Raw genomic sequence first — 14857 nt, 5'->3', positions numbered from 1 at the left:
TTTACAGTAGTAAAAGGCCAAAGGCCTACGTGAGTTTATTGTCTTCATTCCTATGTCAAAATATAAACCTTTTGCTGCTGTAGACAATGTTTCTTTTTGTTGTCTTACGAGGCTAAGCATTGAATTTTCTAACGAGGCAAGAGCCGGCCGTGGCGAAGCCACGGTCTCCGGCTCGTTCAATTTAAAATATTTGTTGACGACTTTCTGGGGGCTCTACGGGATTTTTTTTTTTTTTTTTTTTTGGCTAAGTCATGCATGTCGTAGGGGAATGGCCTGCCCGTTCCCTCAATTATCTTATTCCTCAATGCCGTCCAAAGTTCCCTCTTTTCTCTCTTCCTCGCCTTCGTCTCTCTTTTCTTTTCATTTTTCTCACTTTAAATAAATTTAAGTTTTTTGATAACGAGGGTCCACGAGATTATGTAATAAAAGTTAAATTAAAATTAAAATAAATTAAAAATAAAAATAAAGTAAAAATAAAAATATAAACAACCACAGCAATAGGAAAAAAGTCTGCTCCCCAGCTACACAAGGAGTCTTCGAATTCATGAAAAAAACATGGACTGTCACTCAGGATGGTCACGAACGTCTGTTTCCTGTCACAAAAGCAAGATACTCAGGAGATTGTTCAATGCTATTACAGAGTTAATGGACCTACTGAAGCTGTCGATTTTGTCCTCGAACATATCAAATGCAAGCTGGGACGAGCCTCTCAGGATAAAAGCCTTGCATTTCCCAGCGAATGGCATTGCACAGGGAAAGATCGAAAAGTTCGAGCTCAAGTACATTAGTGAAGTTTTCAAGGAGAAAGCACCTATCCTTCACCAGTTCTTATCAGACATTGCGTATACAAACAGTAGTTGTTTGAAGGGCCCAGCGCTAACTGTGCCTGTGATTGTCAACGTATTTGTACTCCTGTGTAACTGTAGCTACAGCTATCTTCAATTGATGTTAGGGTTGTATCCGCCCGTCAAGAGGTTTTGTAGAAGATCACCACATTCTTGGCGTGCGCAGGCTTGTCAGTCTCTTATCAATCCCTCATCAGTAGTCAATATCCAAAGACGCGCTCAACCGTGTCCAGGGCAAAGTGAAGGATAGATCCTTTCTAATTGTCTATGACAGTGTAAATACGGCCCACCGCAAGCACAATCAAAAGCTCGACAACCAGGGCCTGTTTGGAAGCGGAGCTGCAGCGACAATCATTATCACAAGCATAGCTCAGAAGAAGAGCAGCATACCAACCCCACTCGTTGCCTCTGTTCTTGCTATTTAATGCCTACTCTTGCGAACGAAAAGCATCTTCGAGAGATAATGCGATCCCAACCCTAAAGAGGACCTTTGAGAGTTACAAAGAGATATCGATACCTGTTCTATCGAAGTTGCCTCTTCCGCTTAAAAAAATGAGGATTTTCCCAGGATCGTTAGCACATTATACAGTAAAGTTAAGGCGGAAGCGAGTGATTCTGATCCATGCAGTAAACGAGTTCCTCCTTCATACGTTTGATGCACTGGTAATTCATGCATGGAGGCTTGTTCCGGATTGGGAGGGCCTAGATGAAGGCACTATGTTTTCCCCGCAAGTGTGCTGCAAGAGGCCAACGAGCAGCATGCGGACAGTATCCTGGATAAGCTCTTAGATAAAGCCAATCGACCCTAGCTCAACGGATCTGTGACTAATAATGCTGCTCTATTTATAAGATATATGCTTATCTTCATAGAATCTTCATATCTCATCAAGACTGGGGGCGTTGGACGCATTAGGGAGGCTCTAGTGAATGCAGGGTTTGTGAATATCGCGCCCGGTATGCTTTTCAAAGGAAGCATTTTCTTCAGTTCTATTTCCTCTCATAAGATATTAATATTGAAAGCTTTGTTTTTATATAGTTATTTTAGATGCACTATATGATCAAACCTGTTACGGTAGGAAGAGAGAGAGCGAAGATAATGCTTCCCGACATAACCGGACCATGATCTCTTCGAAATACAGCTTGATTTTATTTCACTTATAGAAAAGAGAGTTGTGGGTATGCATGTTCACCGATCCTTGTCGCCACCAAGGCCGCTAATGTGTTGGTAGCCTCGATAGAAGTTGCTGTAACGGCGGGTGTAGCAGCAATACCCATACCAACTTATTCTTCAGTAATTTTTTTAGGAGCTCTGCCCACAATGCTTCACTCTCCTCCGATATATTGGGGAGATGTTGCTCTTGCCAACATCGTAGCTCCACTTTTCCACTACCATAAGACTTCTTTCCACTCCTTCCATAATTATACTTCTGCATCTATGCACAACTCCATGATGCAGCTCTGGCCTTTGCGGCAACGCCTCGGAATCTAGTGGTGGCTCCTATGGCTCTGAGTGGCGCAACAGTAGCTCTTTGTCAAGGGCTGGCAAGATGATTGCAAGGAAAGGTAAGTAGTTGAGAAACAAGAATAGGAATGAGCTTAAGGACTAGAATAGATTCAGGAATAGTTTTATTGCAGACTAGGGTTTTCTATGTTACAAGTCTACGATATTTATACTTGTTTGGCTGGAGCGGAGACGCGTTCTAAGAACTCTAAATAAAGCTTACTCAAAATACTTCCTAATGACTTTTATCATATGCGGGACTCTAAGTGTTGAGTAAACTTAATACAAGGGATCCGAGGAAGATATTTGGTGCAATCTTATTTCAAGGTCCCTTGGCACCATAAGCCATGGTCATTGGTCTGTAGCTCCTCTAGAGTTCTTGGAGCTATGCACGGAACTAGAAACTAGAAGACGCGACTTGGCTTGACAGACAAAAGAAACTGCCAACAAGCAGTAGAAAGGATCGCTTCTGGCGCCACAATGCCAAGGCTCTTCCTTACAAGCTTCTTGATCATGTCACTCGCCTTGACAATATTTTCGTCAAAAACAGGTATTTACTTCTGAAGTCGTTAATGAATGGACTATCTCTCCATGCAGTGATTGCTTATACCATACGCTCTTTCTTGGCCGCCGTGTCAAGTTCTATGTTGATTAATTGCTCCGTTGAATCCTGCGTTGACCATCTCTGTGTCTGGTGTAGTCTCTAGTGGTAGGTTGACTGGTCGCTCTTGCATTTCGGGATCATAATTGTCACACAGCTCTCAACAACTTTGTGGACATCGTCAAAAAAATCATTTAAGAATACTCGACGCCAACTCTGAGTATTGACATAGGCATTGATATCATCTTCGACTCTCCCTGAAGTTCTGGCTGTGATAAGCAATATACACTCGCTGGGTTGCGTGCCGCCCGACCAAGGCGCTGGGCGAGCGATGGTATGTTATCAGGATAACCATACTACGCCACTCGCAGAACAGCACTGATATTATGTCCCATACCTGCTGCCCTGGTCGATATCAAAACATTAACGACACCGCCCTCGAATTGCTCCATTAGCCGGTTTCTTTATAACCCAGCTTACCAGGATGATAGCCAGTGGATTAATGCCAGATCTTATATGTCCGAGGCACTGAGCAGCAGAGTCAGCTTCATCTCTCGCCTGAAAGTACACAATGATTTTCTTTCCATCGTTCAAAAAGCCGAGATCCTTAATGAATGTCAACATTTTTGATGTTCTTCCTGTCGTTGCCCAACTGTGAACCTTTATTTTTTGAAAAGATTTGGAACTTGGCCAAAGTACCAATTTGTCATTTAAGGTAGTGATACCAAGTATGTCGAGGACCACATCCTATAGTTAGTTCTTTATTTTTTACTTGTTTTATTTTTCCTTCTGCTCTTCAGATATTCCTCCAAGCCCTTCTTTCTAATCAAAACATTCCGAACCCTTTGGTATCAAGCGCTTTTTCTGATCAAGGGACCATGCACACACCCACCACATCTATACAAATCATGCGACACAAGGCATATAGGCAGTTTCTATGAAATATAAAACTTGATGACGTAAATGAAGAAATAAGCACTTCGGATAACCAATTTGCTTCTCCGTTCGAGTTTAAAAAAACCAGACCTGACAGATACGCGACATTAACTGGTTAATGTACCTCTATATCGCTCTGCGCGGCTCTAGGAGACACCACTGATATCATTATAAAGATAGAGGTGGAACATAGGCCCCCTAGCTTGCTTCCCTCACTTCCTGTTTGCGACACAGCTTTCAGCTTTTTATTAGCGCCTTTACGGGTCATTTTCTATTTACAAGGAGTTCATTTTCTATTTAAAAGGGTCTCTGTATCTCGATTGTGTATAGTTCATCAGAGGCGCGCTACTGTCCTCATTAAACTCCTATTTCCTGGTTCTGCCTTAGAAGAAGAGAGTGGCAATGATGGTGATGTTGATGATACTGATGATGGTCGAGACTGGGTTAGTGGACGTGGTACAGTGCCATCAGTCCCAATGATTGTGCGAATATCAAATACCGGAGGAGAGCCAAAACCCATTCCCTTGCCACATCTAGCCATCTCTGCAGCAAAGGCATGTGCTCTTCGGCAAAAGTCGATCTCAGCGTCGGACATCATGGTCATAGGTGAGATTGAGGTCCTGACAACTTCTAGTGACTTTGAGAACAAGATGGCTTCACTCTTCTTTTGGTCTTCAAGACCACCGCAGGTTATCGTTGTATCGGAAGTAGTAGGGCCAGTCAATTGAGGCATTTTCGGCAAGTATGACTCCTCAGGAGAACTGGCAGTTGCAAACTCGATCCACACAGCTTGAACTTTCTTTGCAAAGGTCCTTTCGTCTTCATTAAGGATCCTCTGTGTATGCGAGTTGTTGCCAAATGTGAAGAAAAGGTCTGTTCCATGAAAAATGCCAAGGCCTGGCATCACCTTACCCAGCTTTTCAACTCCTCTTTCGAAACGATACTGGGTCAAATGACATGACGGATGAGTAGCGATGGCTTCACAGACCTGATAGACTGGATATTCAAAATTGTAGGATGACAAAGTATTGACGACGGTCGCCATGACCTCTTTGTTTGTCGCAGGGACCCCAAATAGCTGATCAAAAAGATAGTAATCGGATGGAGCGCACATGCGCTCCTTAAAAAATGAAAAATCCGCTATTGTAGTTGCACCGCATGTTTTCAACAATATGGAGCCTTTTTTTTTTTTTTTTTATAGAATAAAAATAGAGGATGAGTAAAAGGTGCAGCAGGGGTTAATGCGCATGGTGCGGTATTTGCAGACAGTATAAGAGTCATGGTTAAAAGCAATAACTTACCTTCATTGGTACAGGTTCCTGTTAAGACCCACTCCAGGTTTGGATTATATTTCCTAAAGTCACATACATCTAGTTGTGCGTTCTCCTTACAGATAATACCATCGATTGAGGGCCTGAAGAAGACTAACGGAGTATCATTCAGCAGCTCTGCAATGACATCTGCAGGCACTGCACGTAGCCATGCTACCTTCTCCAATGGCTCTAGATCATCTGGCATCTGAAGCGACCTGCACAGATGATCAAACACACATTGGCCTTCATACTCAGGACGTACAGCTGGCAGCATTGATACTCCACCAGATTGCATGATCGCACGCTGGTACAGGCCATGACATTGAGGGAGCATATTGAAATAGGATGCAGCTGTAGAGCCTGCGGATTGACCCATCAGAGTCACTCTCTTTGGATTACCAGAGAAAGCACTAATATGTTCTTGAACCCACTCCAGACCCATGATCAGATCCAAGAGCCCCCAATTGCCAACAGAGTTGTGGTACCAAGTACGAAGCTGTGGTGGAATAGAAGAAGCATATTGCTGAGCATCAAGGACCATCTCTTTAGAGGTGAGGAAACCAAAGTAGTTAATACGATAGTTGAGACTGACTATCACAACAGGCTTTTGTAGCTCAATTGCGTTTATGACGATTGGAGTGCAATCTATATAGATATAGCATATTAAGAGTATTAAGCATTAGCTTCAGTAAGTAAAGGTGGGAATGTCCTTCATACATCAGCATTCTCTCCTCAGTCGACAGTTTGGTTCATTAAATTACCAAAAATTGGACATGATACTCCTCCGTGCTTGAAACCGCCTCCGGCCACCCATACTATCACTGGCAGATCTGCATCTTCAGCGGTGGCAACGGCAGGCATATAGATATTACATCCAAGGCAGTCATATTCATCCATATGTGTATTGTAGTCCATTTTCGAAGGATTTCCACTGAAGATAGCGGCCTTGGTCTTAGTTTGCTGTGGTGGTAGTGGGCTATTTTTTATTTTTATTTTTATTTTTTGAAATTTGGTATTTATGTTAGTCACCGATACGCTCATTTCATCGCGCGGTAGGTGACCCTTATACCATTGATCCCTTCATCCAAAGCACGGCTCCTTACCCTGGTGTAGTAGCATCACGGACACCTTGCCATGACTGTGCTTTGACAGCAGGGCGCCATCTCTCAGGTACAGTAGCTACAGGCACATTCAAGAACTTGGCTACTTGACCTGTTTTGTCGAGCGTTCCTCTGACTGTGCCAAGGGTTGGGATAGTGATCTCGGGATAGAGACAGGGGAGTTGTTCTTTGTTATAGTAGGTCATGGCTGGGATAAGGATAAAAAAGAAAAGAAAGAAATGAAAAGACTGTGAAGATGAATGTGGGCCTGGATGAAGAAAGATACTGTGTATTTTAACACAATTATGGTGAGATGGAGTGCAAAATATATCTTACGAGGTATTGTATATGAGCATCTAGTCTGGGGGCAAAATTTACAATACATAAAGTTTTAAGGAGGAGAAGGCAAGAAGTCCTGAGCTCTAGGCTATAAAAAACGTGAAAAAACGGTTCTTACGTGCCTTCGGAAGGTACTTTTGATGGTTTAATATGAATTATCCATCAAGCCAGTATCATACATGTGTAGCCTTCTTTTATTATGTGAGTCCAGAAACTACCAGCGAAACAAAGCAGTAAAATGAAGATCTGCTTTACTACTAAATGTATCTACATGTTCTTGACCTATTTCATCTTGTTCAGCATCGAATAGAGGGGATCACATTGACAATGTTATTGGATCGTGATGTGGTAAAAAATAGTAAGGTTGCCCAATAATTTCCGTATGATTTCTTTCACTTCGTTTGTTTCTTCGACAAAATGTCGAAGTAGCAATCGAATAGACCAAAAAAGGCGTCAGAGCCTTTAAATCAGAACCCCACTGGCGCTTTCTCTTTGATGGTTGTGTCACACAACATTCGCCTATTCGATTAATAGCCAACCATTTTCGTCCCTTCGAATGGACAATTTTTGCTCTATTCGATGCTGAAAAAGGCTCCGCCGGGAACAGATTGATGGAGTTTACATGTACCGCACAATAGACACTGAACTTTTTATGATGCCCAAGTTCATTTGGTGAAGCCTCTACCCTAGAGAAACCTATATCTATTTCTTTGGCGACTAGCAGAGGATCTCCTCATGAGACTCAAACAAAGTGGGTCTATATACCGGCCCACAAGTCCACAGAAGTTTGCTAAGTCGCCAAGACACCTGTACGTAGAAGCCATCTTACCTCACTACTTCTTTAATCTCAAAGATCCGCCGATTTGCCATTTATTCTGGTTTAGATTTTAACTAAGACAAAATACCGGCGAGCCTGTTCCCAGTAAAGACGCGTGGCTGAGATGCTTGCGAAATGCCTGAAGGCAAAGTAACACCAGCATCACCTCAAGCCGAGGTATCTTTAATATGATCATATAACATCATTAGAGGCCAATTTGAACTTCTTTCTCCATTTCAAAGAAATATGGAGTACATTTGTACAGAATTTGTGGAACCTACCTTTTCAGTATATAGCTAGTAAAGGGATTGATGCAAACGTGTTATACAATGCTGGGCTCAAACCTTTGAGGAAAGCTCAACTATCACGCGCACCCTGGTGACAAGACACCAGAGCCGCAACTCAGTGTTAATTATCAGTATAAATAGTCCACTACGTTATAGCTAAATAAAGTATCCTTTGACCTTCGATTCCACTTCAGATCACCTTTGATTGTTACTATTTACAATTGAGATCAGCTTCTTTTGGTTGTTCAATCGTTGGTATCTAATCTAATGTGAAAAGGGAAAGAGATCGGTTTCTTGTCAGATGTCATTGAGCTCTACGGCAAATTACTTGCACTCATTACACCTACTATGAGAAGGGTGCAGCCAAGCCTTGCCTTCCGAATGCTCATACATATGCTACCAAGCAGAAAATGTTAACCAAATACCGTTCTAAAAGAGCTATTTCTGTAGGCATTTCTAAGACGGCGCAGCTAAAGTTCCCGCCGCTTATTGAAGAATGGATCTTTTTTTTTTTTTTTTTTTTTTTTTTTTTTTTAATAAATAAGATCCGTTCAATGTTGGGACCAAGCAAAGTTTTTTTTTATTTAATGCTTAGTTGTAGCTCCACTCATATCAGTTCTTTTCTTAGAATATGAAGAAATGAAATGAAAAAGGTCTTTTATATGTCCTCGTACATGACTATATTATGCACTATTATGTTTCATTTCTTACTGGACTTTATTGCTTGCCTGCTCTTTTTTTTCTTCTTCTTGATTACAAGAGGTCAACAGCGGTTTTCTTTACTGCGTCCTTTCTTAACCGACCTAACAAATAACTTCCTTCATACAATTGTACTACGTTTGTTCAAGGTGACCTACACTCGAAAAGTGATTGCCTCGGGTCATGTATAAAAAGAGGACACAAAGCTTAATAGTAGATATACTACCTTTATTTCAAAAGCATAGTAGGATAAAAGAAAAAGTAACAGTAACAGACAGTAGTAGCAGCGTCAGCAGTAGTAACAGTGGCAACAACAATTGCAGCAGTAGTTCCCAGCAAGCAAATCATCAACGTTCGTATTCTCATATTCAAAGCCTTAAATGAAGTCGCATCTAGTAAAGGCCCCTTCCGCCCCATCAAAGTAATAAAGGAGATCCCAACTGTTAAGGATAACGGATTCCGTGTCTAAGCGACCAATATTCTCTTTGGGCCTTTGGAAGTTAAATGGTAATGTAAATAAAACGAAATAAGAAAAAAAAAACGAAACCAGAAATGCACGGCTTTGGCTGGCAACGTTGCTCCACATTTCCCTATACGTCTCTGGAGAGCATTGTACAATTATCAATCGTTCCCCGCATTAAGGAGAGAGTGCTCTATCGCCATGAACATAGGCAGCACTATCCCTCTGCCTATTTCGCGCCCTAACCGTGGCAAGCATAGAGCGCATATACATACTTAATGTCAAGAATCTACAACGACTTTTATATTCAGTATGGTACTAGCTCCCCCACCCCATACTATCACTGGCAGATCTGCATCTTCAGCGGTGGCAACGGCAGGCATATAGATATTACATCCAAGGCAGTCATATTCATCCATATGTGTATTGTAGTCCATTTTCGAAGGATTTCCACTGAAGATAGCGGCCTTGGTCTTAGTTTGCTGTGGTGGTAGTGGGCTATTTTTTATTTTTATTTTTATTTTTTGAAATTTGGTATTTATGTTAGTCACCGATACGCTCATTTCATCGCGCGGTAGGTGACCCTTATACCATTGATCCCTTCATCCAAAGCACGGCTCCTTACCCTGGTGTAGTAGCATCACGGACACCTTGCCATGACTGTGCTTTGACAGCAGGCGATTCACCTGTTTTTCAGAGACAGTAACAGTAGCCACCAGACAAGAAACGCTCAAATGCGTTTAAGATTGGAAACACGAATCATTTAATCCCTAAACTAAAATAAAAGGGATTTTTATTATAATTTTATGTATATTTGAGTATTTTGATTATCGATTTTATTCCCATACACAGAGCTTACGCAAGAGTTGTCATTTGAAAGCTTCTATTACGCTTGCTTCTATTACTGCTACTGTTGCTACTGATGGTAGTAGTCGTAGTGGTTGCTGATCCATTCTTGGTTAACTTTGATTTTATATGGTTAAATTTTACGGATCCCGATACTGTTCTGCTTTCGCCATTACCATTAACAAAAATGCCAATCGGCACAGGTGTGCTTGGTGCGTTGGTGCTACCAATGTCATTGTTCCCCACATCCGCACTACAGGGTGCTTGCACGGACGTTATCGCTTCATTATCAGTCACACCATATTTAGTGTCTATAGTAGCTCCTGTTAATGGGGCATCCTTTGTGAAATAAGATCCGTTGATTGATGAAGGAGACAAAGCATAATCGCAAGAATGTGCAGAGCCGGCCGACGATGATGATGATCTGCGGCTGTTGATCTTCATGCCAATATTGATTAGCAAGCCGTCATTTCCTTGATGAATATTATTCGTGCTGCCGTTGGCATCCTTGTAACCATGACGTTTCGAGGATGATGGGCGCTCTAGCATAGTTAGTGCATCCTCATTGATATCACTTGGCAAGGAAAGACTAGGATCAGGCATCAGTGAATTAATGTTGGCTAGGGCCTCGTCTTTCTGTTCATTAGCCATGCCCCGTTCCTGATGAGCACTTTGTGCCGCGCAAGTCCCCTGTGGTACTTGTAGATGATGATACAGGGTTCCATTCCCTTTAATCATTGCATCTTTGGTGAAGTTTGAGCCCTGGCGGTCCACTGGTGAGGTGCATCTGCTTATTTCAAGGCTGACAGAATTTGTAGGTGAGGCCGGCGAAGAACTGGATCGACCAAAGGCACCAAAACATACGGCCGCAGATCCTCGCTCTGCTACGGCACTATTGCTTAATGTATGAGTAGTAACGCTCGACGCAGGCCGCTTAAGCGGAATAGGCATGCGATGCTGGTGTAGGCGCTGCTGTTGTTGATGCTGCTGTTCTGGCTGAGACTGGAGATTAGTATGACTGAGATTATTTTTAGCCATCTTGGAGAATGCTACAGCTGCTGGCGACTGAGGAAATGCACGGTAGGCTTCAAGCCGGCGTAAACGAAGGCGATATAAAATATCATCAAGGCAATGCTCAATACTGCAATGGTTCTTGATGATGGAGATTTCTAGTGAATTATAGTGTGGCGAGAGGAACATGTCAGCTTTTTTTAAATATATAAATGTGTACTATAAAATAAACATTTGTAACATTAAACTGCGCTTACTTGGCCAAGTGGCTCGCTCTCCCTTCAATGTCGCATCTACCATGAACTGCATCGTAGGGTTGGATACAATGTTGAGATAATCATCAGTTCCAAGGTCTGGAACGATGGTGATATCACCATAATATCGCTGTGACATGATAGCCTGCACCTTATGAATCAATTCTGGCATTACTCCAAGGATAGACATCTACAGATATAAATGATTCAAAATAAGAATAGAAACAGAAGGCCACCCTCCCCTTTCTAAATACAACATGAAGAACGAATTGATTTCACTTACCTGGTTCAGACGGTGCTGCAACTCTGACCTGGCCTGATAAAGCATCCAGCCAAAGGCTCTCCTCGTTGGAGACCGAGCGAGTGAGTTTTGCAGAAAAGGAACGATGTATGGGTTGACTTGGCAGACGATGAAATGGTTCACATTGAATAGCTCGGATAGCTTATTCATAGGGAGGTCACTAGAGTAGGAAAAAAATATAAAAAGGTTTAATATTCTCAAGCCGTGCTTAAGCTTCAATCAGCGGTTCAGAGGCACAGTGATGCTTACTTGTCAACTGACCCATCGATCCAGTGATAACCTGCCATATGCGGAACACAATTTAGCTGTTAACGTTACGCAATAGCATTATTACTTGCAAATGCATTAAGATTGCCTTCGGCCATTTTTACTTACGAGATGGATTCCACTGGACCTCTTCTCCGTGCTTATCCTTAGCCATGAGTGGCGCCGAGTTGTAGATGAAAGGTGCAGCACATGATGTAGCACTAAAGAGGGATTTAAAGGGATATTGAAGGACTGACACTATTAGCACGGCTTTTTAAGTTTGAAAGCTTTTGAGTGAAAGTCTAGCCATAGGATGTAAGACATACACTGCAGACCAAATGAGGACGTTCGGTGCGGTCAAGTAATTCAACAGCCGTGGCATTTCAAATGTAGCCGATGTACTGACTGTCACATTGAGGATTCGTCTTGTTCGATTGTATGCCTCTTGAAAAGTTACATTTCCAATGTTGTCCTTCAAGGCGGCCCTGAGTACTTGTGCATCAAACAGAGCTCCATTCTTAAGGAAATGAATGATGCGAGCAAGGACATCACCCTGCTCTTCCACGGTGTGAAACACTGTAAAGTTGAATTTATCAAATTGTAGCATGGATGGAATCTCTTCATCTGTACGCGTGCACAGAATAGCAGCGATAATAGATCCACAAGAGGAGCCAGAGATAATACGAGGAAGTAGTTGTGTTTCATATAACGTCTTGAGCACTCCAATATGTATAAGGCCTAACAAAAAGTTATATTGGGCTTAGGTTAGACTTGCAGTTCATTAAGTGATGGAAACAAGTCTTTAGTTACATTCTATTTCATATATTGTTTACCCATAGTGGCTCCGCCACTAAGCAAGAGTGCAGTGCGACCAAATGCTTGTCGCGTATGAGTAAAAAACTCTAGTTTGGCTGCAATCGAAAAGTCGTCGCTCTCAGTATCACAAATGATATTAAGCTGACGGATGACCTCTGAGTTATAATCCTCAATAAGTCGTTTGGTCCCAATGATACTTTCTGCATAAAGCTATCAATAAATATAGTATCTGACTCAGCTTTCAAATCATTTGAGTTCTTTCTCGATAAAGGCATGTCGGCAAAATAACAGATAATTTAGTCTTTTTTTTTTTTTTTTTTTTTTTTTTTTTAATATTACCTCTGGCCGCCCGACATTTCCAAGATTTCGCGAGAGGGAAGTGCGGAGCAGAAAGGTCATCTGTCCAAGGTCGCCTGACTCGCGTGCAGAGACGAGTTGTGAAAGTCGTTCTTGCAGCAACTCATAGTCATAATGAGGGGATCTGGGATCATTCTTCCATTTGTCTTTGCCCTGGAGTTGGTCAAGGATTGCAGCAGCTTCGGCCCATTGCTCATAGTTGGTGGCAGCCTTAAGTAAGTGAGCATAATAAGCTTTGGGATCTCGCGATCGAAGTAGGGACTCATAGATTTTCTGGTAAGGATAAGTTCGTAACACGTATGCACGTGCAGAAGAAACAAAATACGAGATCAATAAAAAAATATCATAGTCATGTGTTAATCATGTCACCAAGACACCAAGAAAAAAAACTGAGGAACCAACTACAGATGTTGTTCCAAATTATCTACCATCATTCACTACCTTTGACCAATGCTTGCCAACTGCATATGCAACAGAGCTGACAGCCGAGGTGACTGTCGGGAGTAGGCCTTTGTCTTGCTGCTCTTGCTCCTGATTTATCAATTTCTCTTCTTCCTCTTTCGTCAATTGCTCATGATCCGTCCCTTTCACAAACTCCTCCTCATGCCACTCACCATTCGATTCATACGAATAGGATCGTCGAGAGAGGTGAGGTCGCAATATCTTTGATGAGGGAGATGTTGCACTACCATCCCTGATACCAAGCTCGTTCTTGCGGATGCTTTCGAGTCGACTTTGCAGTTGGATAGGAAGGTCATCTTTGAGAGTCATGGATGAGCGAGAATAGGGGTAAAAGCGGGATACATCAACAGGGTGAGATGGTTCTAGCATGACGTTCTCATCATCGCTTTCATTCCCGACTTGAACTTGACGGACAAAGATCTGGCCTTCCTCATCTTCATCGTCTTCATCCTCATATTCTTCCTCATATTCTTCTTCATCTTCCTCATCATCATCGTTGATATTGAATTCATAAAGACTTGGAGGTCCTGTGCTACAATGATCCGAGTATGGAAAAGGAAGATTTGTCTCAGAAATACAGAGGTCAAAGTCTTCATCCATGACTGGTGTCATCATTGGGGAGGATCTGCTCATGATGTAATAAGGTCTTGTGGTAAGGTGATCAAGAGAGAAGTTACAGATAAAAAGAAGCAACAGAGTTCAAAGTGTGAAGGTCCCTTTCTTTTCTTTTCTTTTTTTTTTCTTTTTTTTTTTGGTAAATGTCTTGTGCAACAGTGATTCAATCGGAGAGATGACAAAGAGACATGCGAATGTGTGCAACAGTCTTAATGAAAGAATAGATGAGCACTGGAGTGGAGATGAGAGTAAAATGGGGGCAATGAGGGGAATGTGTTCAGAAGAGGTTAAAAAAAAGAGGCAGACTTCAATCTGGATATTTTCCCCCGACGAGGATAATATGAGAGCAACGCGTGCCAGTTACGGAATAATCGCATGTGAAAAGGGATCTTTAAGGACACGCGGCGTAGATACAACAAAAGAGGGTTGCATGGCACAGCAGAGCAACGTATTATTCTCTCTCGCGCGCACTGTCTTATTTTTGGATGTTTTTCTGATACATTGTTCCTCAATGGCAGGCCCATCTTTGCTTTGCCTGTTGGTAACTAAATGATTTAGTATGACACTGTGCAGTTTTAATGGAAATCATTACAGCATTTTATTTTTGGTTGTATCAAACAGCAGATGGATCATGTGTGCAATGATTTCTATGCAAGTGTAAGAAGGTGAATAAAAACAACATGATGGGGTGATGACAACCATAGAACATCCCATTGAGCAACTTGGAAAATAAAAAAATAAAAAGTTGCAACTGGGCAAAGTAAGGTTGAGCAATTGTTGTGGGATGTGTCGTTCTTTTTTTTTTTTTTTTTTTTTTTTTGAATCCGGTTTTGGTCAAGTTACAGTCTATTTAAGGACGTCTTTTCATTTTGTGCCACGACTGGAATGAACATTTGTTTTTTAGTAATCGAACTCTTTTTCCCTTGGCCCTGGCTTGCAAATGAACTGTGACTGTAAAAAAAAAAAAAAAAAAAAAAAAAAAAAGTGCCAAAGGTCAGGACAGGATAGGCCAAGTCAAAGTCTTGGCAATCATTTGCTTTCTCCGCTTTCT

At 41.9% G+C, this 14857-nt stretch overlaps 3 protein-coding genes across 3 annotated transcripts; all 3 read right to left on the bottom strand.

The window, feature by feature from the left end:
- Positions 1-3049: 3049 nt before the first annotated feature.
- Positions 3050-3399, bottom strand: BCR41DRAFT_395271 (hypothetical protein; the record flags this gene model as incomplete). Its single annotated transcript, XM_022028714.1, has 2 exons — positions 3050-3216; positions 3345-3399. The coding sequence occupies 2 exons, from the start codon at positions 3397-3399 to the stop codon at positions 3050-3052; spliced, it is 222 nt and encodes a 73-aa protein (XP_021882304.1).
- An 818-nt stretch (positions 3400-4217) lies between these two features.
- On the bottom strand, positions 4218-6502 carry BCR41DRAFT_385774 (Alpha/Beta hydrolase protein; the record flags this gene model as incomplete). Its single annotated transcript, XM_022027713.1, has 4 exons — positions 4218-5062; positions 5185-5841; positions 5958-6172; positions 6300-6502. 4 exons carry the CDS (start codon positions 6500-6502, stop codon positions 4218-4220), a joined length of 1920 nt encoding a protein of 639 aa, XP_021882303.1.
- Positions 6503-9739: 3237 nt separating this feature from the next.
- BCR41DRAFT_351594 (acyl transferase/acyl hydrolase/lysophospholipase) lies at positions 9740-13839 on the bottom strand. Its single transcript, XM_022023822.1, has 9 exons — positions 13171-13839; positions 12712-13002; positions 12390-12582; positions 11883-12294; positions 11686-11777; positions 11560-11590; positions 11293-11470; positions 11013-11199; positions 9740-10913 (listed from the first exon to the last, which is right to left on the bottom strand). The coding sequence occupies exons 1-9, from the start codon at positions 13822-13824 to the stop codon at positions 9754-9756; spliced, it is 3198 nt and encodes a 1065-aa protein (XP_021882302.1). The 5' UTR covers positions 13825-13839; the 3' UTR covers positions 9740-9753.
- Between the last annotated feature and the right edge of the window lie 1018 nt (positions 13840-14857).

This window comes from Lobosporangium transversale (assembly GCF_002105155.1).
Source record: "Lobosporangium transversale strain NRRL 3116 chromosome Unknown BCR41scaffold_14, whole genome shotgun sequence".
In the NCBI taxonomy this organism is placed as follows: Eukaryota; Fungi; Mortierellomycota; class Mortierellomycetes; order Mortierellales; family Mortierellaceae; genus Lobosporangium; species Lobosporangium transversale.
This window is presented reverse-complemented; position numbering and strand designations above follow the sequence as displayed.